At 41.6% G+C, this 27257-nt stretch overlaps 2 protein-coding genes across 3 annotated transcripts; both read left to right on the plus strand.

Moving 5' to 3' along the window:
- Positions 1-926: 926 nt before the first annotated feature.
- LOC4326431 (vacuole membrane protein KMS1) lies at positions 927-7221 on the plus strand. Its single transcript, XM_015766030.2, has 8 exons — positions 927-1362; positions 2767-2978; positions 3114-3192; positions 3965-4267; positions 4851-5008; positions 5555-5671; positions 6268-6453; positions 6578-7221. The coding sequence occupies exons 1-8, from the start codon at positions 1281-1283 to the stop codon at positions 6755-6757; spliced, it is 1317 nt and encodes a 438-aa protein (XP_015621516.1). The 5' UTR covers positions 927-1280; the 3' UTR covers positions 6758-7221.
- A 2136-nt stretch (positions 7222-9357) lies between these two features.
- Positions 9358-20787, plus strand: LOC4326432 (insulin-degrading enzyme-like 1, peroxisomal). 2 transcript variants are annotated; one of them, XM_015757252.3, is made up of 26 exons: positions 9358-9595; positions 9730-9805; positions 11359-11426; positions 11976-12067; positions 12211-12284; positions 12483-12526; positions 12861-12912; positions 13291-13410; positions 13483-13595; positions 13729-13891; positions 14007-14099; positions 14198-14283; positions 14878-14964; positions 15197-15300; positions 15702-15804; positions 15956-16051; positions 16162-16351; positions 16483-16544; positions 16720-16824; positions 17488-17689; positions 17798-18006; positions 19255-19379; positions 19505-19556; positions 19641-19727; positions 20025-20147; positions 20312-20787. In XM_015757252.3, the coding sequence occupies exons 1-26, from the start codon at positions 9455-9457 to the stop codon at positions 20564-20566; spliced, it is 2922 nt and encodes a 973-aa protein (XP_015612738.1). In that variant the 5' UTR covers positions 9358-9454; the 3' UTR covers positions 20567-20787. The 2 variants fall into 2 exon arrangements, with proteins under 2 accessions (XP_015612738.1, XP_066160518.1); XM_066304421.1 differs by lacking the exons at positions 9358-9595; positions 9730-9805 and adding an exon at positions 10595-10692.
- Positions 20788-27257: the final 6470 nt, after the last annotated feature.

Raw genomic sequence — 27257 nt, forward strand, 5'->3', positions numbered from 1 at the left:
TCGGCACTCCAACTGATCCTTTATTGCTCTTTTAAATCCATCGTCCCGTTCTCAAAATGACGAATTTATAATCAAACCCAATCCCTTACTCAACTATAGCAAGTGCACACAGAAAAGCACAGAATGGTGCGAAGTGAAAAATTCCAAGACAAAATAAATTCGTACAAAGCATAGCATACAATCGATCCTTTCCTTCATGATAGACATATACTCCAGCTTTGCATCAAGAGCTGAAAACAACCGCCAAAACGCTCGATATTCTCAGCTACGTTGGACATTTGCTAACTGCCTTTTTGTCCCCTCTTGTCACATTACATGACATTGGAATATAAAATCTCCAGATCTCTGCAGGGCCACACACTAGTACTGTCGCTAGCCATGGCCCTGGTAGTATTAACTACCACTACGTACGCATGTTCTTGTGGACATGGATTGGAGTGACCTGAGAGGCTGGTGAGCCCTTACAAAAATGGTGAAGCACCCTAATCTTCCATGGGAGATCGAGATCGGTACAGCATCTTCCTTCCTTTTATATTCCGCAGGGTATCAAATTGGAGTATTTTTTCTCTACTCGTGTAGCGATGAGGAGTGTAGAGTATCTATTGGAGCGCCTTGCAAGCAACGCCAAACGACTACTCCTACACCCAAGACCCAACTTCCCACTCAACTGTACTGTACTCCACTCGCCGCACACACTGACACAGCGGGCCCACCTGCAGTTAGTTCTCCGGATCGCTTCTTCCACCTCGCGCGCACTTCACCTGCGCTGCGCACACACGCTCCAGTACTCCGCCACGCGCACGGCTCTTATCCCGAGCTCGTGTCACTGGTGGGGTGGGGCCCACCATGACAGGCGAGGCGTGGGTCCCGCAAGCAGGGTCAGCGCGCGAGTCCGAGTAATATTCCCCCACAACCTCTGCCACAACGGAAAACAACGGCCTCGCTTTGCTCCTCCAAAATCGAAGAGAAAATTTCCAACACCCCACCCTCCCCCATCGCCTCCTCCTCCCGTCTCGGCCGGGGCGGACATAAATACGAGCCGCTCGACGGGGAACCGCCGCGCCGCGTCCACCACCCACCACAAGCTCGCCGCCGGCGTCGCGGACGGCGGCTCATCCCGGTCCGGCGTGCGATCCGGCTGACTGGCCGGAGACCTAGGAGCTTCGACCCCCCCCCCCCCCCCGCGATCTGGGCGGCCCATGGTGGGGTCGGTACCGCAGGGCGGCAGCCGCGGCAGCGAGATCTAGGGTTTTCGGCGCCTCGGGGGTGGGGAGGGAGCGATGGGGCGTCGGAAGGTCGCCGCGGCGGCGGCTGCGACGCCGCCGCGTGGCTCGTCGAAGGCCGGGGGCGGCGTCATATCCGGTGAGATCCTCGCCTTCGCCTTCGGTTTCGATGCGTGCGGTGGCGGTAGTGTCAAGGCATTGCGGGCTTTTTTAGATCGGAGCTTGCTGCTACTGGGATGCTCTGTGAGGTTGGGATCGGAACTATACGATGGGAGTGCGATTTCGAATGGCGCTTTAGTTTTGTGGGATTTGGAATACCTATAAATCCGAAGCATGAGACGCAGTGTATTTGATCGGATTCAGTGGTGGATCAGCTAGCTGACTGTGACGTAGCGTGTATATGTTGCGTCATGGTTTTGTTCTCTCAGTGTTTAATGCGTGCAAAGTCTCAGCTTTCCCCGCAAAAATATGGCTCCCATCGGATGGCCTAATCAGCCAAAGAAAAAGCCAAAATTTAAATTTTCAAGCTTAATTTTGAGATTGATTTTGAGATATTTTCAACGTAGTTTCTTTTACAACATTGGCTTTAAGTCACGAATAACACATTTATAAAAGTTTTACCTATAAATTCATTTTTATTTTCTAATAAGCCGTTTTGGCTTATTAGGAAATAAGCCAAACGATGGGGACCTATACCGTCTCAGCTTTAAGCTATACGCCTAGCTGGTTGTGCACGTGTACTATGTAATTGAGAGGTGTTATTTCTGTGTTTTATATGCTATATCATGTTGCATGCACATCACCAAGAAATGCATGCTGTCTATGGAAAGTTAGTATATTCTGAACTGATATTGGTTTCCTTTGGAATGTGCTACACCAAGTCTGTATTTGAGGCAATACATTAAATTAGGATATATATAAGAGAATACTTGAGGTCATTGTTGTGGCCAATGTATTGACAACTGTTCATTCTTCAATGTAATGGTGCTTACTGATACAGCGAATCGATGAATAGCTATTCATTAATCTACTGGTTGAACTGCAAAGTATATATGTTACAACTCAAATCAGAGGAAAGCTAATCAAATCTCCAATTTTGTTTGGTTGCATGTATATACTTTTACCATTTAGAGTCTTGTAAAATTGCCGCACTGCGTGCGCCAGTTCCTGAATCTTCTCCCATCCTGGAGCAATGAACTTGGCAGTTTAACATTGGACTGGTTCACTTGCTGATGGCAGTTCCAATCTCCCTTGATAACTAGGGATCCTAGTAGGGTTCTTGTGTTACTACTTTGATTTTTATTTAGCTGATGAGCAATGGCTGGCAAGACAGTAAAAATCCTCTCTAGTTAAGGACCCCAACATCTGTGCTTTGTATGATCTCTTTGGTTCAGGACTTAGTCATTTGAATATTATCTACATTATACATGTTGATGTAGTTAGGTTTGCCTATTATCAGAGCTGTAGACTAAGGTGCTATATTGGACCAGTCGATGTTTGGCGTTCCATTTTCAATCCTTACCTTTTTTTTTTCGTTTTGCAGAAATCCGTGAGAAACACAAATTGGAACTGGAGAATTTGACACTAACAAAGCATCCATTCAGGACATTACGTTTTTTCATGTTAGCTATGTTGCAATACTTGAAAAGATTAGCAACATATATCCTGAGTAAGGGTGCTTTGTTTGTTGTCCTCATTGTGTTGGTGCTAGCTCCTGGAATTTTACTTGCGGTTACAGATGGTCTGCATAAAAAGGTGTGTTACTTCACTGTAATTTGATTACGATCGCAGTGCTTGTGCTGATAAGAGTAGACATGACAATAAGGGCACTGATTTATTATGTTAGCTTCTTGTGGTGTGCTTGAATACTGATTTTGTTTTCTGATGCAGCATGTGCAGGAGTTCCTGAATTATGCTAGATTTGTGTTGTGGTGGGTTTCACTAGGCGTGGCTTCGTCAATTGGACTAGGCAAGTGTTACTAGCATCTGTCAAATTTATGACATACCATTATATATATGGAAGTAAATAATGTGCCACTGTACTTTATTTTATATCCTTTCTAGTTCTATAATATTTTTAGCTGATGTTTCTTATACACTGTTGAAAGTGACTAAAGCACATGCTAACCATGATTTAGTTAGGAAGAGATGAACATAAGAAAAAAAACAATGATTGTTTTCATTTTATTAGTTATTACTTACCTAGAAACTCTATCATATCAGGAAAATTTTAACAACAAAATCACATTAAATTTATGTACTATGACTTCATTGAACCTTTAAAAAATCTTCTAAAAACTCGTATTGGGCTAGAAGAGCAAAAGGCACACCATCGCCAAATTACACACTAAAGTTACTTTGAGATTTAATGCATTGGGATAAAGTTTCGCAATTACAGGGCTACTGCTGCAATTAGCCTTTTACTTTCCAATCTAGAGAAAGGTATCTCAGCGTTCTTTTGAGCAGAATTTGTGGATATTCAGAATTCCAGATAATTCTGTAGTATCATTTTGACCAGCTACTGGAAATTTCTTTGGTTAACTTTTAGGGGCTTAGAGGTGTAAAAGCATATACCACCAGCAAATATTAAGTGATGCTTTTTTAGTTTTTATTGGCTTGAGGCTTGTTGCAATGGATGCTCTTCTGGTTTAATGACTTTCAAATTTGGAAATTTTGAACTTCGGATGAAAATGAGCTCATCCTTTTTTTTACTAACTAAGATTAATATCTTTGAAATTCAGGTTCAGGTTTGCATACATTTGTTCTGTATCTGGGCCCTCATATTGCCCTCTTCACTATTAAGGCTGTTCAATGTGGTCGGATTGATTTGAAAACTGCTCCATACGATACCATACAGCTTAAGCAAGGGCCATCATGGCTGGACAAGAAGTGTTCAGATTTTGGACCACCAGTGTACCAAGCATCGGCTCATTCTGTCCGGATCCCAGTCTTTGAATTACTCCCTCAGGTTCAGCTGGAAGCTGTTCTTTGGGGCATTGGCACAGCGCTTGGGGAGCTCCCTCCTTATTTTATATCACGAGCTGGTAATATGGCATAACGCTTATTTCTTAAGTAAAGAAGCTTAGCTATATGCTTTACACTTTCTCACGTCTCAGTACTGGTGAACCTATGTAATTGTACACATGATTTACTCTGCTTTCTATTATTTTTTTTTATGAATTGACTTTCCTTGCACACTATATAACTGCATCTCATCAATTTTAGTACCACACAACTAAAATATATGGTCCACCATTACTGTATATAGTTCTTCAACTTCAATAATGCTCCCTCCATTTCTGTTTGTCATCTTTGACCACCTTTTGTGTTTGAGAACAATTGTCACCACATTTTTAAAGTTCAGGTTGCCTACTTTGTCCTTTTGTGGGCTTAATAATGAATTTAACCATACAATTTTATTAACTTTGTATCTTGACATCTTATGAATCCCTTGATTTTGCTTGTTATTTTTTAGCCATAAATTAGGGCTGTGGTGGAAACTTCGGTTAGTGTTGTGATAAATTCTAGAAGATCGATTGTGTTGGCCCATGCATTAATTTCTGAATTTGGTTCCTGTCTCTTTTGTCATATTCAACCACACCAAGTAAATGATGTGTCGTGTTGCAGCTCGTTTGTCAGGAAGTGAACCAGAAGCTGTGAAGGAGCTGGATGCTGCTGCTTCGGATGAACATGGTCCAATAGCATCCACTCTCAATCGAACAAAACGCTGGCTCCTTTCCCACTCTCAGCATCTCAACTTCATTACTATCTTGATTCTTGCTTCGGTTAGTCTATGTCCTTTTCCCATCTTGTCATGCCAATTTATTTGTAGCAGTAAGGATTTTCTTGCAAAAACTACATATAAGGATTCTCTAGCAAACATGCAAGCTACTATTCATTTGGGCCTCTTTCTCGAGTCATGCCTACTGCTCTGAACATAGATAGCTCATGCATCTTTAAAAGAGGGAGCTGGAGTTGATGGTAGGTTCTACACCCATCCAACTCCGGATCTTCTGTAACTGCAAATATGTGTAGGCGTGTGTCATGTGTGTTTGCATCTTTGCTCATATAATTATGTATATTGTATACAAGTTTTAGAGAGGATAATTATTTTTTATGCATTTTATATTTTTAGACTTATAGTATATTAGTTATGATCTGCTGCAATGCATGCATGATGCTAATGGTGCTAAAAAAAGTTGAAGCGGACATTCTCCGTATCAATGCCATAGCTAACAGATGGTGGTGATATGGAGAATCTTGGTTCTTTTGTACTAACATCTGATGGATAAATAATTTACCATACAATGAATTTTCTTTGTGCTTACTAGGTTCCAAACCCACTGTTTGACCTTGCTGGTATAATGTGTGGGCAATTTGGCATTCCCTTCTGGGAGTTCTTCTTTGCTACTTTGATTGGGAAGGCCATCATCAAGACCCATATTCAGGTTTGCTGTCTGTCTAATCTTCTGTTAATGCTTATATTTATATGTTTCGTAACTTTGGGGCCCTTTTTTTTTCGCCGGGGGGTTGGGGGGGGGGGTGCGCTTTTCATCAATGTGAATGATCTTAACAGGGCAAATCGTTCTTAGTTGCATTATGTGTCAGCATGTTTTCCTGAGTCCTATTCAGTTGAAATCATAATTTCAAAACTATCTCAACCTTGCCCATTCAGAAAATAAACCAAAATTTTGCAAGCCCTCTCAAACAAAAGGCCAGACCATGCATTAGTCAAATTCTAGAAATTCTGTTGTTTATCTGTTTCATAACTTCCTTTTTCTCCCTTAGCCGCATAAATAGTTCCTGCTTCTAGTCAGGATATATAATTTTGCCATACAAAGTATGTTAAAAGCCAGTGCTATTTTTCTCGTTGCACTCTTTTCATTCCTGCCGCCACAGTAAACTTTTGCAGGGAGTCTACAGTATTTGAACTTCCAAGCCTGATTGAACTGAATTAATTACTACTGTATTCCACTTGAATTGTCTTGTCGATGATCCCAAAAGTTGCTGCTGACACATGCATTTTGCCTTCTCTCTTTTGCAGACATTATTTATTATCTCCTTGTGCAACAATCAACTCTTGTATCTTATGGAAAAGGAATTAATCTGGATATTTGGTCACATTCCTGGGTTTTCTGCCTCCTTGCCATCTGTGATTGCAAAGCTCCACAGTGCGAAGGATAAGTATTTATCAACACCAACATCGGCCACATCATCCTCAAAAATGGAGGTTGGTATTTTACTGTCATCAGTTCAAAACATTGGTCCCGTGGATTGAGTTTCAAATATTAATTTCTTCTCTATGTATCCCATTTCTTGGCTCATTTTTTTGTCCACTTATGTTATATATCCAGGATACACAGTGGAATTTCTCTTTTACATTGGTCTGGAACACTGTGGTGTGGCTTGTGCTTGTGAACTTCTTCATTAAGATCGTCACATCAACAGCTCAAGAATATCTCAAAAAACAGCAGGATATAGAGATGGAGCTTATTACTGATTCCTCGCCCCAGAGTCAGTCTAAAACTAACTAAATATTGCAACTTGTGGTGTTTATTCAGCTGCAAGTTGCAAATATTCTCCTCATGAGATTATACTCCTGGCCAAAGCCCTTGCAGATGATATCAAGTACCGGTACTAAGTTGGTATTTGTAGTTATTCATCTGTTCAGTGAGCAAATATACGGGCTTCATTAACTTGCCCAAGTGATGGCTGCAACCTTTTGCCATTGAGCCCTGGATTGGCTGTTCCTCGAGGAGAACAAGTTAGGCTGCTATTCTTTAGACGTCAACACGGATGAACCTTTTAGGAATTGTTTATGAAGAACGGTTGCATTAGTGAGGTGTATCACTGGTGCCTTTTTCTTTCTGTTTTGGAAATACTTTAGAAAGCTTGAGAGGATTCGACAGCTATACTTTCATTGTTCAATTCACTGTAAAATGCAGATTTGCAACTGGTGCCGGCTAGAATATAATGGAATAGTAGACTATTTCGGCTACGCATACTCTGCGAATGAAACTTTTGAGTTTTGATACAGTGTTGGACCTGTGTTTAGCGCGTTGCAACATAATCCTTCACGTTATAACATTTGCGTTAGCTATATATGTTCATTTATTACATTATGATCAGCCTCTGATATGTGAGAAAAGCACACACCTTCAGTTACAGTGCGATTACACCTCAGCAATGCGGACATATTTTTAGAGGAGCAATGCGAACATAGGCGCGTGCAAGTATGCAACTACGGCCTTTGTCGACGTCAAAAGGTAAAAATAACAATAGAAATGACCTTTGTGTTGCCTATCACACTAGTACTTCCGATTGTTCTTCGAAGGAGGTGGGATCAAACATAAGTTTGTGTTTAGTTTCTGAAATTGGACCTTATGTTTAGTTTTTGAAATTGGGAGAAGTTTGGGGAAAATTGGTAGTTTGAAAAAAAAGTTAAGAGTTTATGTGTGATTGTTCTTCGAAGGAGGTGGGATTAAACATAAGGTTGTGTTTAGTTTGTGAAATTGGGAGATGTTTGGGGAAAGTTGAAAAAAAGTTGAGAGTTTATGTGTGTAGAAAAATTTTGGATGTGATGTGATGGAAAGTTGGGAGTTGGGGGAAGTTTAGTGTGAACTAAACATGGCCTAAGTATTGCATTGCAAACATAAATGTTTATACTAATTTTTTTAAAGAAAGGGTATTTTTTACCTGGCCTCTACATCCAACCGGATATATATGGCCATTGAAATAGGGAATTGAAATAGGGAACTTAGCCCCACAAACAACCCAATCTGAAATTTGTTCCATAGGAGATTTGAACTCAGGACTTTGGGTACTACTTAAGTCACTATAACCACTAGACTACGTGGACTTTCATAAAAAAATGTTTACTAATAAGAGTATATATATATAATGCTAGGAGGCAAGTCATTGGATATAGTAGTAGCTGTGACGTGTCTACAACTTTCTCATAATGCACTTCATCCGAAATTGCTGAAAGGCGAACGGTAGCAATTGCTCATTGACAAAACTTCGCCTATAAGTCTACGCTATTCGGTAAGCTAGCAGTTTTCTTTAGAAAAATGAAAAGGAGTGAACGTCGATGCCATACATATTTTCTCATTTAGCTAACACACCGTGCTAATTACGATGTGAACTTTGTGATTTGTGAACCACGGAAGAAGCAGGGTCATCGTGTAAAACTTCACCTCCACGTCGTGCTCGCTTGGAAGCACTCGCATATGACGCTCGAGACTCGAGTGTCGACTCGACACGGCTCTCCACCCAATCACAAAGTCTATCTGCATTCTGGCAATAAACGATCTTCTTCGCACGTTCGCCCGCTTAGAAAATCTCTTCGCTCGGAGAGAGCCGATCAGCCGAGACGACCGCGTCACGTCAAGCGTGAATTTCCCCGAAGGCCACGTCAAAACGCACGCAGCTACACAGAACGGACGGTGTGGGTGCTGCATTTGGGAGAAACGAAGGCTCTAAGTGCAGTCCCAACCTTCCACCTAGGATAGTGTCTATGGCATTAACTACATTGCTACGTAGAACTTTTAGCTTATATGGCATTATATTAATTAAGAGAGAGAGTGAAGAGAGGAAGAAACTGGGTCTCATGCAAGACACAGCTTCAACAAGAGAACCTATGCATTATACACTATCAAGTTTTGTATTGGGAGAGAATAATGTCTTTATAATAGATGAAGAATAAATATGATAGGTAGAGAAGAGAGATGATGTATTTATTAATGGTCCACTTTAAAAAACCATAGATTGTAGAGTGTAGTTTATATTGTGATGTCTTACTGACATAGAATTATAGGCATTACTTATAGACACTATGGGTTGGGACTGTCCTGGTGCGCGATTACTAACGTGGAATCCGCACTGGGAGCAAGACCGCTAAAGCCACGTCACGTCACCCTCTCCGTCGTCCAGGCGCGGGCGCGTCATTCGGCGGTCGAAAAGCACAAGCCCGATGGTGACACGAACGAGTTCATCGTCCTTTTAATTCGTCGTCCAAACCAAACCCGCGCAAGCCAATCCACCCCGGCCTAGTCTGCACTGCTAGTGTACTACTCCGTCAATATTTATTTAATAGATTAGATGAGATAAGAGGAGCAAAAGACCCCACTTGCTTAGCCTCCAATCTAACCCCGGAGAACTACTGGAGTATCGCGCGGAGAGCGGAAGAGAGAGCAGAGGCTGTGGAGGCGGAGAGCGGAGAGCGAGCGGACATGGCGGCGGCGGCGGCACCGGCGCCGGCGGAGAGCAATGTGGAGTTCATCCGCGCGCGGAGCGACAAGCGGGAGTACCGCCGGGTGGTGCTCCCCAACGCGCTCGAGTGCCTCCTCATCAGCGACTCCGAAACCGACAAGGTCTCTCCCTCCCCGATCGCTCTCGCTTGCAGAATGCTCGTCGGTTCATCGGCGATTTCTCGCGTGATTTGGTGGTGTGGTGCGTATGCGTGTGTGCGTGTGTTTAACTAACCCCTAATTCCTCGGCGTTGCAGGCGGCGGCGTGTATGGAGGTTGGCGTGGGCTCGTTCAGCGACCCGGAGGGGCTCGAGGGCCTCGCCCACTTCCTCGGTCAGTCCACCGTTCGCTTCCGCTCCCTCCCTCCCTTCTCGTCCCTCGTCTCCGCTCACTTCGCTTCGATTTTCTCGATTCGTTTCGTGTGCGCAATCCGCCACCGGATTCGTGTAGTGGGGAATCAGAGTAGGCAGTATGGGGGGGGGTACTTGCGTGTTCGGTTCGACAGGACACCTGGCGCTTCCCTTTCTCTGCGATTCGCTTGCGCCGCATGGTGGATGAATCCCCTTTTGGGATCCGGCCGGGGTCTCGAATTGTCTCCCATGGAATCGGGATGCTCATTCCTCGGCGACCTTTCCCCACTGCTACTTTTGTGGGTCAATGACGTTTTCATAGGTATAAAGTTGAATGTACAATTCTTTTCTGCGAAGGAAATGCAGACTTGTTTTGGCCGTCGGATCATGCAGCTGACGGTTCAGATCATTGATGGTCTGATGAAGGAACTGTCATCTCTGTTCTTCAGCGTGATCCATTGAGGGCATCCGTGATTGATCGTACGGGACGCACATGATCGGCCTATGCTGTGGCTTCTGATGTACGAGCAGACGCCCTTTTATTAACAGGATGTACGAGCAGACGCCCTTCTATATTGCCTTTTTATTTCGTTTAGTCGGCACAATGTTATTCACGGATGGTCAGCTGGCCAGACTGTAGGAAATAGAGCGGGTCATTCTTCAAATAATTTATCTTGCTCTGCTCCTGCACGTTGTTGCCTAGTAGGATTTTTGTCAGCTTGCTCACAAAAATGTCCCTTTACCTTTGTCTATATATGTACAGAACCAACGCATTGATTTTGACTGGTGAGTAAATTCCACCTTTTAGTGATAAAGGATCAGTCAGCTACACTCGCAGGGGTGCACCAATTCATTGGCTCACTGGTTATCGTAAGTCCTGCGCTACACCTAGTCACCTACACATGGGGTACTGTACCAATTCATTGCAAGTACTTGGGGGGGGGGGTACTTTCTGCACATTCGTGACAGTACCAACCCTATGTATGTGAAGGTAGCGGTGTAAGTGGCTAACCCGCGAAACCCACTTATAGGCTAAAATAAGCGCGAACCCGCTTATTTTGATCTATAAGTGGGTTCGCGGCTGACCCACTTACACCCCTATGTGAAGGTATACTGCAGATGAAACCATGTAAAGTTAAATTGAAATTCTACCCTAGAGAGTTGCATAGTTTTCTAAATATTTTGTTTATCATCTAAAGGCAAAATGTTTGATGAAAGCAAACTGTACTGGAATGGACTATGGAGAAAATGATTAGCATGACAAATGTTAGCCCGGACCCTGGACTTTAAAATTCAGTAATCATTCAGGCATCCTTTGGAACACATAGATTTTTTTTTTGGGAATACGCGAGGGGCACATCTTTGTATTAAGAAGGAATAAAAGTATTCTTTGGAACACATAGATTTCACAGTAATTATATAGTATTCTCACACAATTCAGTTCAGTTCCTGCAGGAATTAAGAAAATTCCTGGATTGACTTAAAGTCTTTTATCTGTTTTCTTGTCTTGATTTATTGTCGTGGTCTTGTTTGCAGAGCATATGCTATTTTATGCCAGTGAGAAATACCCTGGGGAACAAGATTACACGAAGTATATCACAGAGGTACTTTCAATTAATCAACTCTAAATATAAAGAAACACTGGTCTTCATTTCATTTCATTGTATTTTGGGGTAAAGTATTATTCACACAATATCATGATATGCTGACACAACCACATCAGATTTGTATGAGATCAGCCCAGTTTCAGGGTTACCTACATCATATTTAGATGTCAGATCAGTAGAAATGTAGCAAACAACGAGACAATATAAGAGATGACGAGAAAGGGAAACTGGTTTGTATGTGTGCAAACTGCAGACCAACTGCTATTTAATATTTGGTTGTTCCCCTAAAGTCAGGTTATATCCCATCGTGCTCTGTTGAAGTGAAATCCCATGCTTGCCAGCGTGGCATTATGTCGTGGTGACGTTTAAGAGGAGGGGCAGTGTCCTGATTAGCAATAACATTTTAATCCTCATCTTGTCATCTGTCGCAAGTTGTTTAAGAGCTACACCTTGCACAATTTCTCGAACATCAAAAAATATTTTAATGCTTGGAAATCACATACCTAGACTATATTTTTGACAATTGTTTGATGTGAAAAATATCAGCATGGTGGCTCTTGCAATGCCTACACAAGTTCGGAGACAACAAATTTCTATTTTGATGTCAATGTGGCCAATTTTGAAGAAGCATTAGACAGGTAAGATTTTTTTGGTAGTGCTTTTAGTTCATTTATTGTATATGTGTGTGCGTGTGTGTCTGTGTTGAATATGGTGGGGGTTTGTTCTGAAGATTGTCATGCTTTTTATTGGAAAATAACAAATTGGTGGCTCGGTTGTGCAGATTTGCTCAGTTTTTTATTAAGCCATTGATGTCGCAAGATGCTGTTCTTAGAGAGATTAAGGCTGTTGATTCTGGTAAGTTCTGATTATTCGCTTTGCACATGGTGATTGGTGATGCTATTTGTATCTAACATCGTATTATGCTTCTTATAATGTGGGTAGTTAACATGACATAACTACAACCCTATAAAAATCGCTTCAAAACTCACAGTTGTTTAATTTGGAGTAGCAATAAGCATATATTTTGGCTAACTTTGCTTTGTTTCGTCCTAGAACACAAGAAAAACTTGTTGTCTGATGGCTGGAGAATGTATCAGGTACTGCAACATTTCAAATTTGGTAGTTGATGTGTCATGTATTCTTCCTTGCAACACTGTGAAATCTGTATGACTGTATCAGAAGCTACAACCATTAAAGCATAGGATTATGTATCCTTTTCACTCACAGAATATGTATATATTCTTTATTTACAAGGCATGTTTCCTTATATAAATATATATATAAACAATTGGTGAGACTATACACACGTTAATGGTCCTCCAATAAAAAAAGAAAGTAAAAAATAGCATGTACAGTACTTTCCATTCCTTTGCTTTGAATCTCATAGCACATGCTTCACTATTACCTAATTTTCCACTTTTCCCCATGCAGCTCCAAAAACATCTGGCTTCAAAGGATCACCCCTATCATAAATTCAGTACTGGTATGCAAACAGTTGTGTTCAGAAATTGTGAACTTCTGACCAGTCAGCCTTTATGATTAATGGGTTGCATTTCTTGTGAGAAACATAGTGAAGATTCAAACAGGCTAAAATCTAGCCATTATATTAGCTTTGCAAATCCCAATTTTCTTCAGGTCACATTGAAATATGATACATTTATTCATGAAAATAGAGATGACAAGTCTAAAATCTAAATTCATATCAGATAATGGTCAGTTGTCCTATCAATTGCTGTGCATCGTAATTAGCTACTCTCTTATGGTGATCATATCTTGTTTGCATGAAATACTATTTGAATTTAGGAAACAAGTTAAATGTTTTGTTGTTTTCTTATTCCTAATTTGTCATTTAATTCATCAGGGAGTTGGGAAACGCTAGAAACAAAACCAAAAGAGAGGGGATTGGACATTAGACAGGAGCTTCTGAAGTTCTATGAGAATTATTCAGCAAACCTGATGCACCTTGTTGTTTATGGAAAGGGTAAATATTACTGGTTAGTCCATTCTCACACAAACTTATCTGTTACTGAGGTTTTTTTTTTTTTTTGGGTAGAGAGCCTGGATTGCATCCAAAGCTTTGTTGAGCGCTTGTTTAGTGACATAAAAAACACTGATCAGAGAAGCTTCAAATGCCCAAGTCAACCTCTTTCAGAGCAGCATATGCAGGTAGAAACTTGAAGCAACACCAATTGTGGTAGATGGAGAAGTTGGAATACTTGCAACAATCACTAAAAATAAAATATATGCGATGGTTCGGGAAAAAAAATTGATGGTAAATAACATGAAATTTGCCGTGCAGCTTGTTATCAAAGCAATCCCGATATCTGAAGGCGATTACCTAAAAATATCATGGCCCGTTACACCCAACATCCACTTTTACAAAGAAGGTCCTTCCCGTTATCTGAGTCACTTAATTGGGCATGAAGGCGAGGGATCCATCTTCCATATTATAAAGGAACTAGGCAAGTACATTCACCAGTTGATTGCTGTACCACACTTTTGCCTTCCTTATCTACTCATAGTCACTCTAGTTTATTCTTTCTACATGTGACATATGCTCAATTTTGACTACTTTAGGATGGGCTATGAATTTGTCGGCCGGGGAGGGCAGTGACAGTGCTCAATACTCCTTTTTTTCAATTAGCATGAGGCTCACCGATGCTGGTCATGGTCAGCTTCTATCTTTAATTAGAACTAACATGGCTATTTTGTTTTAAGCACATGTTGTTATTATTTAAGCCTCTTGCGTGCACATGCAATGATTTCAGAACACATGGAAGACATCATTGGCTTGGTTTTCAAATATATTCTTCTACTAAAAGAAAATGGGATCCATGAGTGGATCTTTGATGAGGTAATTGAAAAGAACATGGACTTACGCAATGTGTAAATCCATGTTTTATGGTTAGAAGTTCTGATACTTGTATGACATTCTGATATTTTCCTTGAGAGATCCAAAATTACCCAAACAAGAGTTATTCCACATAATTGAGTTTCTTATCTTTGCATATCTTTGATAGGAAAAGTTTTCTTTAGCAACGTCAGTTGACTTTTTTGGGGAATATTTTACTGGTTTTAATCATTCAGTGAATTCTATAACGAATATAAATTTTGGTTAACAAATGGTATATTTTCCATTTGAATTGGACCTGTTAGTTTTGAAAACTTATGAGGGTTCAGGACAGATGTCCTTCTAATTCTGGACAATAGACTCTATCAATTAATGATACACTACAACCATTTGTATACGAGTCACGCTCCAAAAAAAAAGAAACATTTGCATGAGTCGTACTTTCTTTTAGCAAGACCTCATTATGTTTCAATTTATCATCTCATCATCAACTTCACTTATTTATAGTATCAATCTTTTTCTGCATGCCTTAAGCATATTGGGATGATTTAAATAGATAAACTAAATGTGATGGTAACATGTTTTTGGATGTGTTAGCTTGTGGCGATAAATGAAACGGAATTCCACTATCAGGACAAAGTCCATCCAATCAGCTATGTGACAGATACTGTCTCAACCATGCGGGTATACTTCTCAATACCTCATTAAGTACATAATGTATCGTTTGCTATTCCATATGATCAATTCTATTCATTACTGATACACCTCCAGCAAAGCATTATGTGATAACACCGATTACCAACTATTCTATCGTCTAAATTTTCTCTGTTGGACTGACATATGTTGGAGAAATGCACCTTTCATCTGTAGTCCATTAGCTATCTTCAATATGAAAGATCTTTTGGACTGCTTGCAGTTATTCCCACCAGAAGAATGGCTGGTTGGAGCATCACTACCGTCCAAGTATGCTCCAAATAGAATAAATATGATACTTGATGAGTTGTCAGCTGAAAGAGTAAGGTACATTTATGCAGTTCACATGGCAGCATTGTTTGTTCCTCCTATCTATTTACAGTATCTACTATTTAGGTATCTCAACACACAAACATTTCTGAATTCGTTCTTTTCTGAAGTAAAAAGTGGTAATAGGTTTAAGAATTATGCATCATTATTTGCCATCCCTACTGGTTTCAACTTCTTCCAGATATGCGACCTTAGAAAGTTATCCCTACTGGTTTCAACTTCTACCAGATATGCGACCTTAGAAAGTTATGCCCAAAATTAGTCATTATATTTACTTGCCCACTTATTTTCTGACAAGCTGACAGATATCCAGTTTGGCACTTAAAAATACCATATGAAGCTAAATATTGTGACTTTCCTCTTCCTTTTATGTAATATTTCTCTCTCTCCGTCTCCAGGATACTGTGGGAATCTAAAAAGTTCAAAGGATCTACTGATTCTGTTGAGCCATGGTATAGTACAGCGTATTCTGTTGAAAATGTTACTCCTTCCATGATACAGGTTTGTCCTTTTTGAATAATCTTGATTTTTTGAACTAGAGTTTTCCTCTTATCTTATTGCACATTACATACTGTTAGAATGTGGACACTTGTTATAATCCATAGAGATAATATGCTAGAACATATTGTCAGTGATTGTTCTACTTTGGCAGCAATGGATTCAAAAAGCTCCTACTGAGAAGCTCTGTATCCCAAAGCCTAACATTTTCATTCCAAAAGATTTATCGCTCAAAGAAGCGCATGAAAAGGTTGGATTCAGATCACCTCATCTGTGTTTTTTCCCCACATTAGCACAGTTCTAAATGAATTGCTGAATCTTGAATATAGTAAATATCTCTTACAAAATAAATGTTTGCAGGTTAAATATCCAGCAATATTGAGAAAGACACCACTTTCACGGTTGTGGTATAAGCCTGACATGCTGTTCTCCACTCCAAAGGTTCACATTATAATTGATTTCCACTGTCCGTTAACAAGCCATTCCCCCGAGGCAGTCATTTCTACGAGTCTCTTTGTTGATTTGTTAGCTGATTACTTGAATGCATATGGTAAGCACCACTTCACAAATAGTGTAAATATTAGCATATTTATCCGTACATTAATAACCCATTTGGGTATTACTACTCCCACCAACTGTAAGTTCAAACATAAATTTACAAAATGTTTGTGCCTTTTGCAGCGTATGATGCTCAAATTGCTGGTTTATTCTATTCAATATATCGCACTTCTGCTGGATTCCAGGTTTAGTCAGTGAACTACTTTATTGTTCTCATTTAGTTTCCAAGGAGTGTTCCAGCCAAAAAAAAAATTCATTGTAAAATTGTTATGCTGTCTGATAGAATTGTCATGCATCATGAGGTTGCTTTATTAGGACAGTTTGAATTAGAACTAAAAACATTTTTACTTTCTATGTAAGGTCTCAGTAGGTGGTTACAATGACAAAATGCGGATTCTGCTAGATGCCATTATGAAGCATATATCTAACTTTGAAGTTAAACCGAACAGGTTTTGTGCCTTGAAGGTAAGTAGATTTAGTTATTTTGGAGTTTAGGTTTCAATATTTAATTGTTCTCTTTGTTTTAACTTTGTGTGCATCAATTTTTTTTTCGATCACTGGATTTTACTTTCATTAGGCAACTGTTATCTATCAACTTGTAATTGTTAGACAATCAAAGCTTAGTTGTGTCAAACTTTTCAACTTATGGACATGATATTGTGGGAACCAAGAACACACAGGATGATTATATGATACTCTGAGTACATAATTAAGATTTATTTGTTCTTGTTTGTTGCTTGGTGTTTACCGTGTTACGGATTTGATGTGAAAACAAGGCAGCCTTACATCACATGTATAACTTGCCGTGCAGAAGATTTGGGTACAAATCTATTCTTAAAAAACGCAGCAATCTAGACAAACGGGTGAAAGCAAACATCACAAATAACAGTTCTTACTCCATATCCTAATTTAGTAATCTTATTAATGTTTTCAGTTCTGCATGCTGTATTGTTTTGTACCTGCCAGAAAATTATCCAAGATAGTCAGATAACTTGTACTTGTTTGTAATGAGCTCTGTTCTCGGTCTGTTGATAAATATAGGATAACAGGCTCTGCCATGGACCAATTAGGATCTTTTGAATACAATGTCATTTTGTTTCATTGATTTATTTCATCCTACCACCACAGGAAACTGCTGTCAAGGACTACCAAAATTTCAAGTTCAGCCAACCATACTCTCAAGCTTCATACTATCTCTCGTTGATATTGGAGGATCAGAAATGGCCTTTGGCTGAGAAACTTGAGGCTCTTTCTAAGCTTGAACCAGATTCTCTTGCAAAGTTCATGCCACATTTGCTATCGAAGACATTTTTGGAATGCTATATTCATGGTTAGGCAGAAGTTCTTGTTAGTCGATTCATCATGTAGATATATTTGCAATGGACTGTAACAGGATGAATTTCCAGTCATACTTATTGATTAACTTTTCTCCTTGTAGGGAACATTGAACCAAATGAGGCAACATCTATTGTCCAGGAGATTGAAGATACTATATTCAATACCCCTAATTCTGTGTTCAAATCAATGTCTCCATCACAATATCTGATTAAAAGGGTTATCATGCTTGAAAATGAGTTAAAATGCTACCACCAAATTGAGGGCTTAAATCAGAAGAATGAAAATTCATCAGTGGTCCAATATATTCAGGTAAATGTCCCTGTGGCTTGATCTTTAGTGCAAGGGATGCAATGCAACTACTATTAACGAAAGCAACTACTGATCCATGATCAGTAACTTCAGAACTAATGGTGACCAAATTGATTACAAATTGTTGAACTTGTTCCTAAAATTCAGTAGACTTGAGAGTTACCTACTTCTAATTGCTAAAAATATTATTACATGTCGTACTTGCATGCAAAGTAATATGAAGTACTCAAATTCAACCATAAAACTAATTCAAAGTACAATTACTTGATCAAAACAATCTGTTAGTGTGAAATTCCTGAACAATTTCGCCTAGAATGAAAAAGAATTCGTCAATAACTGTAGCTTATACGAGCAACAATGGGGGCATCTCTTGTCTAGTCAAAAGGTATCTGTTTCACAGATGTACTGCCCATAGTCATATAATTTGTTTATTCCACTTCAGATCCAAGTCAATTAAATTAAATTCCTTTTGCTGGAACTAATGTTTGTGATTTTATATGGAATGTGCGTGGTGACACTTGGTTTTGCTCCTGTCATTTGTGCTACTCCTTTTTACTATATGCCCCTGAAAGAAATGGGAGGGTCAGACTCATGGATATAATCATCGCTCTACTCAATGAATCATCGTCTCCTATTTGCTCTTTAACTATTCTTGAAAAACATACCCTGCAACAAAATCATTGCCACTCTTTTTCTAGTATTGTTTGTCAGGAATCTTGTTGCTTACAGACTGTCAAATTTAATAAAAATCTGAAATAAGAATATTAAAAATTTATAGAATTAACAGAATTCATAGACACTTCACTCTTGGTCGCTTAGCACTGATTGAAGTTAAGAAGTAGGTTGCTTGTGACTGAACCAGCACAAGGGACATGACACATTGTTTCCTTCAGTGGCTTTGCCGGACTGAATCAGAAGGACAGGTTTGATTATGTTCTATTGATACTTTTTGGAGAACTAGGGCATATGCTTGAAGATGCGATTTGTGGGTTGTGAGTACAAAATTTGACATAAAAAAAAGGAGCACAAGGATGCAATTTGTGAGTTTTGATGAGTTTAAGATGTAAAGTCTAGCTTTTTGGGGCCCCATTTTCAGTTTTTTCTTTGAGGGGAAGAAAATTAACTTCTAATGAGGGCTATTATTTTACAAGTCGTGTGATGTCTCAATAATTTGAAGTTTGAAAAGTAAAAAATGTTGATGTTATGTAGAAAGAAGCATGTGAGGATGCTAAGCATGTTTATATTCAGGTTCATCTGGACGATGCCCTTTCAAATATCAAACTTCAACTGTTTGCTTTAATTGCGAGCCAGCCTGCCTTCAACCAGCTGCGAACTGTTGAGCAGCTTGGCTATATAGCAGGTCTTTCTTTAAGGTGAGCGGCAGAGGTTTGCCTTAGACTTGTTGCTTCTTACTTTGCCATATTAGGAGATACATAAATATTTCCTATGAGGTTGACCATTTAAATCCTAGCTTACAATGAATATCCTCGTTCATCAGATCTGATTGTGGAGTCTGGGCACTCGAGGTTGTTATTCAGTCCACAGTAAAGGTACAGGTTCAAGGCTAGAGTAATTGATAGTAGTATGATTGTTGTTTACTGCTTTCTCTAACTGATCTTATGTTGAATGCCTAGGATCCTTCACATCTTGATGCTAGGATTGATGAATTCTTCAAGATGTTTGAAAGCAAAATTCATGAATTGTCAGACAAGGATTTTAAGGTTTGTAGCCTCGTTGAATCGAGTTTTCAAGATTTCCAAACTTTCATGAAACTTCCTTTCTTTTATCTTCCTTAAGTGCTCACATGTTCTTTTAAACATTCATTTCTGTGCGGTAAACTTCCACATGCACAATTGTATACAATATCTGGAGGGGTTGTAATCGATAAAAGAGCAGTGATATAGTATGCTCTATAGTATTTTGATCACTAGATGTACTCAGTTGGAGCACATTACTACTAGGTGGTTCTTTACACATCAATGCGGCTGGGGTATTGACATATGGCATTCTTTTTGTAGAGGAATGTAAAATCACTTGTCGATTCGAAACTGGAGAAATTCAAAAATTTGTGGGAGGAATCCCACTTCTATTGGGGAGAGATTGAGGCAGGAACTCTCAAGTTTGACAGGGTCGAGTCTGAGGTTAGTGCTCTGTTTTCAGCAAACAGTTAATTGTTGGAAAAAATGTATCGAATTAATGAAAACAAGTTATTGGTTAACAAAAAAAAAATCAAGAACAGATTAAACTTGGTAAAATTTATTTACAGGAAGCATATGATAGAGTTGTGCATTTAACTGTTCTGCAGGTAGCTCTTCTAAGAGAGCTGAAGAAAGAAGAATTCATCGAATTTTTTGATCAGCATATAAGACTTGGTGCCCCTCAAAGGAAAACTGTAAGCGTGCAAGTCTTCGGCGGCGAACATTTGGCAGAGTTCAAGAAGGCCATTGCTGAAGCTGATACACCCAAAACTTACCGAATCACTGACATATTCGGCTTCAAGCGATCCAGACCTTTGTACCGCTCACTGAAGGGAGGGCCAGGCCGGATCACAATGGACTGACAGCTAGAATTAGTTACACTCTCTTATAGTATTATTCTTTCTCGCGGTGATATATAGCTTGTGTATATGCATGAACTGAATTTTGACGGCATTTTAATGGCCGGAGTATACACGATTGCTATTCTTATGGTATGATTCACCAATGCACGTACTTCCGAATGAAATATAACAACTGTACAGACTACTAGAGAGTAATGCACAAACTTGTATAATTGTCTTTCCTTTTGAGTTCTAACAACTATACACTCTGTACAAACACACGAGCAATTGATGCACAAGGAGACGCCCTGAGGGAGCTGAGAATAGCAGTTGTACACTTGTACGCCGGCGAGGCGGCCAGCAGGTGCCACCATCCGCGCACGCGTCACCAGACGGCTTTTGCCTACGGCGCCACGCTCCTGCGGCGGCCAGCGCCCCACTCGTAGCCGCGGCGGTGCCAGCGGCAGCGGAACGACCCGCGGTGCGCCGTGGGCGAGCACACGCAGTAGTGGTGCGGCTGAGCCTGATGAGGCTGCTCCCGCCGCGGCACGGGCGGCGGGGAACCCACTCGCGCCACCGGCGGCGCCCTCCGCCGCTTGACCTCGCACCCCGGCGGCAGAGGCGGCAGCCCAGGATGGCACATGCTCCCTCGCGGCGGAGATGCTCGAGAAGCGATCTGCCCACCCGGCTACTCCACGTAATATAGAAAGGGAAACGGGACGGAATCGGGTTCTGGAGTTTTCGGGTGGTGGCGACGAGAGAGGCCATGGGTTAAAGAAAAAAGCGGGGGGAATATCTGTGGGCGACGGCGGCGCGTTGGTTTTGTGAGGAGGCGAAAGGAAGGGGAAGGGGAGGGAGGGCGTGGCGCGCGGGAGAGGAGAAGAGTGGAGCGGAAGCGGAGGGCGTGGCGGACGAGCGCGCGTGCGGGCGGAGGGCTGGGATCGCGTGGGGAGTGCGTCCATTGCGTTGGCGCCGTTCCGCGGGTGGATGGAGTCTGATCTGGTCGCTTTCTTTCGGTGCACTGCAATCGTCTATTAATAATTGGAGTGCGCGCCGATCCTTGGTCTCGTGGCTTCTTTGCGGCGGCGGCTTCTCATATTCTCGGTTTGTTTGGTAACTCGATATAATGAGATTGTAGTTTAGACAAAAAATTTGATGATGGGACTAAAATGAGAATTTGATTTTTAATCTCAATATATTGTTTGGTAGAGGTGATGGAAATTGATAGGGAGTTTAGTTGGAGATTAGGTCATTAATAAAAACGGATGGCTGAGATTTTGCTTAGATAAAGTAAAGAAGGTATTCCCTCCCAATTACCTGCCCCTACCCAGATATTGAAAAGGAGGGAGTTCCTTCCTCAATTCACCATCTCCATTCTAACAAAATTCTCATGTCTCTCAACCAAACAAAACACTTAATAACCTTATTCCTCTAAACTTCCAATCCCTTCTAAAAACTACCTCCAACCAAACAGCTATAATATTATCATCTCTTTCGTACACATCCATTCTGGTCTCCAGGAGAACGCCGTACCTGGAGGCTGGAGGTGATCCTGGACGCTAACCGATTGCTTCGTTTGCCTGGTACCTACTGTTCTAGGCTTGCTAGTGCAAATCTTGGCACTATGCCACTATGGTTCATGCTCTATCTGGATATCCTCATTCGTTGATTTGCCTGTTGCCGATAAAAGAGCGGAGGTCAGGGTTTACCTTTTTGTCTTCGAAGTGAAAAACGCTCCTCACTAGTTTAGCAAAAATCAGTAAAGACCAATGACTTTGGGTCAACGCCATACGAAAATAGACTACTACAGATTAACTCCCACAAACCAATAACTAGCGGTTTCACGAAAACCGGCCGGTTTACACGAAAACCGATTGGTTTTGTGAACCTTGGCGGAGGTGATAATGGCTCGATGAGCGCGTGGAGGACCGAGCAGGACTTTGGTCATCCTTTCGGGCCTTCTCCTTGGCGGCGACGAACAAACTCTTGGGAGGCACTTGCACGAACGCGCAGGTGAGATCGATCAATCAGTTTTGGTTAAACAAAGAAGTGTTTTGGTCATCTCGTGAGCATAGGAGATACACACCGGTTAGTTTGATCATTTGTACATAATTTAAAATTATGTTGTTATTTTAATATAGAAAAAAGTACGAATTACCCCATGAACTATCATGGTACATTGAATTACCCCCTTTAACTATACAAACCGGACAAATAACCCCCGGCTCAATCTAGAGTGGTTTTAGTCCTACGTGACAGTCCAGTTAATTTCTTTTTAAAAAATGGTGTGGACCCCACCTTTAAGACTCTCCTCCCTCCTCTCTCTCTCTCTTCTCCCTCCCTTGCTGCAACGAGCGGCGGCGACCAGCAAAGTCGGAGCTCGCGCTCACATGAAGGTTGCAGCAGCGGTGGCGGAGCTGAAACTCACAAGAGTGGCTAGGGTGGCTGGCCCGACGGTAGGCGCCGAAGCTCCGGGCACTCCCTCCCCTTGCCGCAGCCTGCAACGAGCGGGGGCAGCCGACTGAGTCGGAGCTCGCGCTCGCACGAAGGTTGCGGCAGCGGTGGCAGAGGCCGAAGCTCACACGAGTGGCTGGGGAGGCGGGCCAAAGCTCCAGGCGCAGCGGCGGGCACAACTGGGGCGACTGCGGCAACTAGGTCCTCTTTGATGGAGAGGATCACGACAGCGGCAGTGGTGGAGTAGAGGCATTAGTCCTAGAAGCCGGTCTTCTCCCAGATGGCGTTGCGCATATGGCAGAGGTCACGGCCCTTGAGCGTGCGGCCGGCGCCCTTGCGGGCGGAGAAGGATGCGTCGATGCGCTCCCGGCAAAGGAGGAGCTCGTGTGCGGGACCTAGCCCCTACCCCAGCGGAACTCCTCGTCGCCGCGCTCATCCAACAGTCACCGCGCCGCGTCCGCGCCCGTGCTCCCCTGCCGTCATACTCCATGCCAAGGATCTTCGACCAATCGAGGATGTTCGCCAGCAGTAACGGCGTCTCCACGCCCCCCTCCCCACGCCCCTGCGCCGCCGCCACCACCTCGCTTCCCGCCTTTGACGTCATCCCCACATGCGTCGGTGGGGCGCCACGCAGGTACGTCTCCAAGGGCGACGACGATGACGAAGCCGACATCACTATGGCTCCCTGAGCTCACTGCCAAATCCGCTGGGACGGCGCCACGCGATTTTTCCTCTGCCGCCACTGCGTCCACAGCTGGAGGTGGATCTGGAGCCATCGCTCCAAGCCCCTCCTCAGCCGCCTTCTCGTATTCTCCTGCCTTAGGTGTAGACTGCAGAGAGAGATAGAGCAAGGGAGGGATGGCTTGACTGGGGGAGATTACATGTGGGCCCATGCTTTTTTTCTATTTTCTTTGCTGACTGGATTGCCACATTGGCGTCACATGTGCAAGCTTAGGTCAAAACAACCTAAAATAGTGCTCAGGGGGGTTATTTATCTGGTTTGAATAATTGAGGGTATAAAACGTATGGTATTTGAGTTTTTTTTGGGGGGGTAATTCAATCGACCGTAATAGTTCAGGGGGATAATTCATATTTTTTTCCCTTAATATATCTCTATCCTCTGCTATTATAAAAATTGAAGATGTTTTTACCATCAGAAAATCTAGGGAACGAAGTCCCATAGACATGGGATAACTACTACTAGTAAATATCTTGCCCTCACTCCTCACACCACCTATTCAATCTTATCCTCTCCTTTATCTCTTCCCCTTCCCCTCCACTCTCTCTGACTAACACCCTCATGAGCACGGAGGCCACGATGGCAGCTGGCCGTGCGGGGTGGCGCGTCGGGCGTCGAGGAAGCTACCGTCTCCATCGCCGTTGTTGCTGCTGGTGGAGGTGTGAACGGATTAGAGGAGGAGATCGCGAAGCTGTTAGTGGGGTAGGTGCCCGAGCACATGACGGAGGTGGAGTTGCTCACCACGTTCCAAGATGTCGCCATCGTCGACGAGGTCACCATCATCAAGGACAAGGCCTCTTTGTGGTGCAGATCTTTAGACCAAGATCTGGGCTCGTGACCCTCAAGCTCCTGCATTGGCTTGTTTTAGGGTTTGATGTGGGGTTTTCTACATATTTTATGGGTGTTTCTATAGTTATGATGACTTTTTTCTGGAATCGATTTCCCTTATTGGTTTTTATTGAGCCCTCTCTTGATAAACATATGATTTTTTAGAATTGAAATTACTTTATGTTGATTTGTCTTGAGTTTTCTCTTGATACATGGATATCCTTTTGAATATCCCAGTGATACTCCAGTAGTATCATGATACCTAGCGATATCATAGGTGATACCTATAAGTATCATGCTTGATACTTGGGTACCATGGTGGTACCAGACACTCGATACCAAGGTCTAGTACGTCCAGGTACTTGGTATCAAGTCAAGAAGAGAGGGGACACATGTCATTGCCCAGATACTTGGTATCAAGTCGAGGAGAGAGGGGACACATGTCATTGCTTTTTGGTCGCCTGGTGATGGACCTGCCATTGGCTCTTCTTCACCCTTCCTCTTCTGATGCCTCCACCCTTCCTTGCAATTGATGTGGATGAGCGAGGGAGCAAGGGGGAGCGCTGCTGCTTCGTTTTATTTTATGTGTGGTTACTCAGGTAGATAGAGAAAAGATAAAGGTTTATTAAAGTGTATCATTCTAACGGTATATCTCGTACTGTAGCAGCCATCTTTTACCATGGCTCTGGTAAGTTGTCCTTTTCCGCGTTACCGCTGCGCCTGCATCTTTGGACCCACTTGTTTCTACCAGGAGTTTCCTCCGTCGCCTTCATCCGTATGTGTCACGTTGTGTTCTTCATCCTAATTTTTGTTCCAACACTACAGTCCCTCACGCACGACGTGTTCGACTCAAATCACTCAATCTAAATTCCTCTGGGACAACACAACTCGAACGTCGGTCGCCACCTGAATTTGGCGATTCGCTGTCCACACGACAACAGCAGCCCCCGGCCTCCAATATGAGTCCGTGTCTCCTCTTCTAGACTCCTACCTAGGTTGAGACCTAAGAGAGTCAGCGACAACGATCAGAGAAAAGGGAGATAAGAGAAGCATGTCTTTCGCAGGCCAACCAGCCGAGCGCGTGTTCAGAGCGGATTAAGATCATCTGCTTTCAAAGACACCATACCTTTGTCACTAACAGGTGGACCTGGGGTTCATCGGGCCCATATGGGCCTACATGTTAGTGAGAAAGGCTCACACCTTTGAAGGTAGAGGAGCCTGATGCGCTCAGAGCAGGGGTACGTGCACTGCTGCAAGAACAGGCGAACGTCATGGTGACTTTTCACTTTGGTAAAGGTTTGGCTGGTTGAGTAGTACTACTATTTTGCACCAGTGGTTTTTGGTTTCAGAGAACAATCCTCAGAGCAAAGTGCAGATAAAGTCGGGTTCTATGCATTGTCCCTCTCACATTTTGCATGAGCTTCTGGATATCTTTCTTCTTTCCCACAAGTATTTTACAGTTATAAATTGCTTTGATCAGATAATTCTCAGCAGCAATATTTAAGCACTGTTTCACTGCGGATGTTTAAAATTGAATACATAAATTAACTTATCGCATAATTGTAGAGAGTCTGAATAAAAGTAGTTTAAAACTTTTTCATCCCCCGTGTTCTTCACTTGAAGATTGAGAGAAGATTTACCTCATTTTCCACGTGTACGTTGTCCGAACTACTAAACGATTTGTCTTTTGTAAAAATTTATATATAAAAGCTACTCTAAAAACCATACAAATTCATTTTTTAAAATTTAAAATAATTAATACTCAATTAATTATGTACTAATGGCTCGCCTAGTCTTACCTATCTTCTTGATTTTCTCCTTACCTCTCCTCACAAACAATCATACATCCACTTGTCACAAGAGAAATATATAAAGCAATATATGAATCGGCTAAAAGCAGAACATATATCAACTAATTGATCACAGGCAACCATTGGGGCTTCCTATTTGATATTATGAAGTATATAGTACGCATACATAATTAAACCTGCCTTCCTTCGTTGCAACACATGTTATTTTGCTATTCATTTAAATATTTAATTTATCTCTACCATTAATTAGCCACTCTATGTTCTAAAATATAGGGACGAAGTAAGCACTCCACGGTAATAATCTAAATCAAACTAAACCTTAAATATTTAAGTTGAAATGTTTTTCTTGAAAAAATAGCCCATAACTTATTTAATTTAAATAATGCTCCAATTTGAGTATCAATTGGCTTATTTAGAAAAGGAAAAAGTCCAAATACCCCATACACTTTACATAGAAATCCGTCTAGCACCAATCGGACATCCACCCTCCCTAAACTTTGCAAAACCATCATATTATTCCCTAAGGTGGTTTTGTATAATGGTTTTTTTATCTAATTTGTATATAAATTAGATGAGTTTGATCACATGACATACACACTGAATATATGTATTAAAATCTCCACTTAAATCTTTATTTTTACCACTTGTTAGCTCTCACTTACAAACAAGTACCAACATAATAATAGTATGATATTACCGCATAAGTATAAATTGATGACTTACCACTAATGATACGTAAATACGTTATATTAGTTATTTAAAGTTGTTCGTTTAAGCTTTTAAAATATGCAAAACCACCATCCAAAACCATCTTAGATGGTAATATGACTGATTTTACAAAGTTTAGAGGGTTAAATGTCCGGTTTTAGAATTCAGGGTG

The sequence above is a fragment of the Oryza sativa genome, chromosome 1, assembly GCF_034140825.1.
Source record: "Oryza sativa Japonica Group chromosome 1, ASM3414082v1".
Taxonomy (NCBI): domain Eukaryota; kingdom Viridiplantae; phylum Streptophyta; class Magnoliopsida; order Poales; family Poaceae; genus Oryza; species Oryza sativa.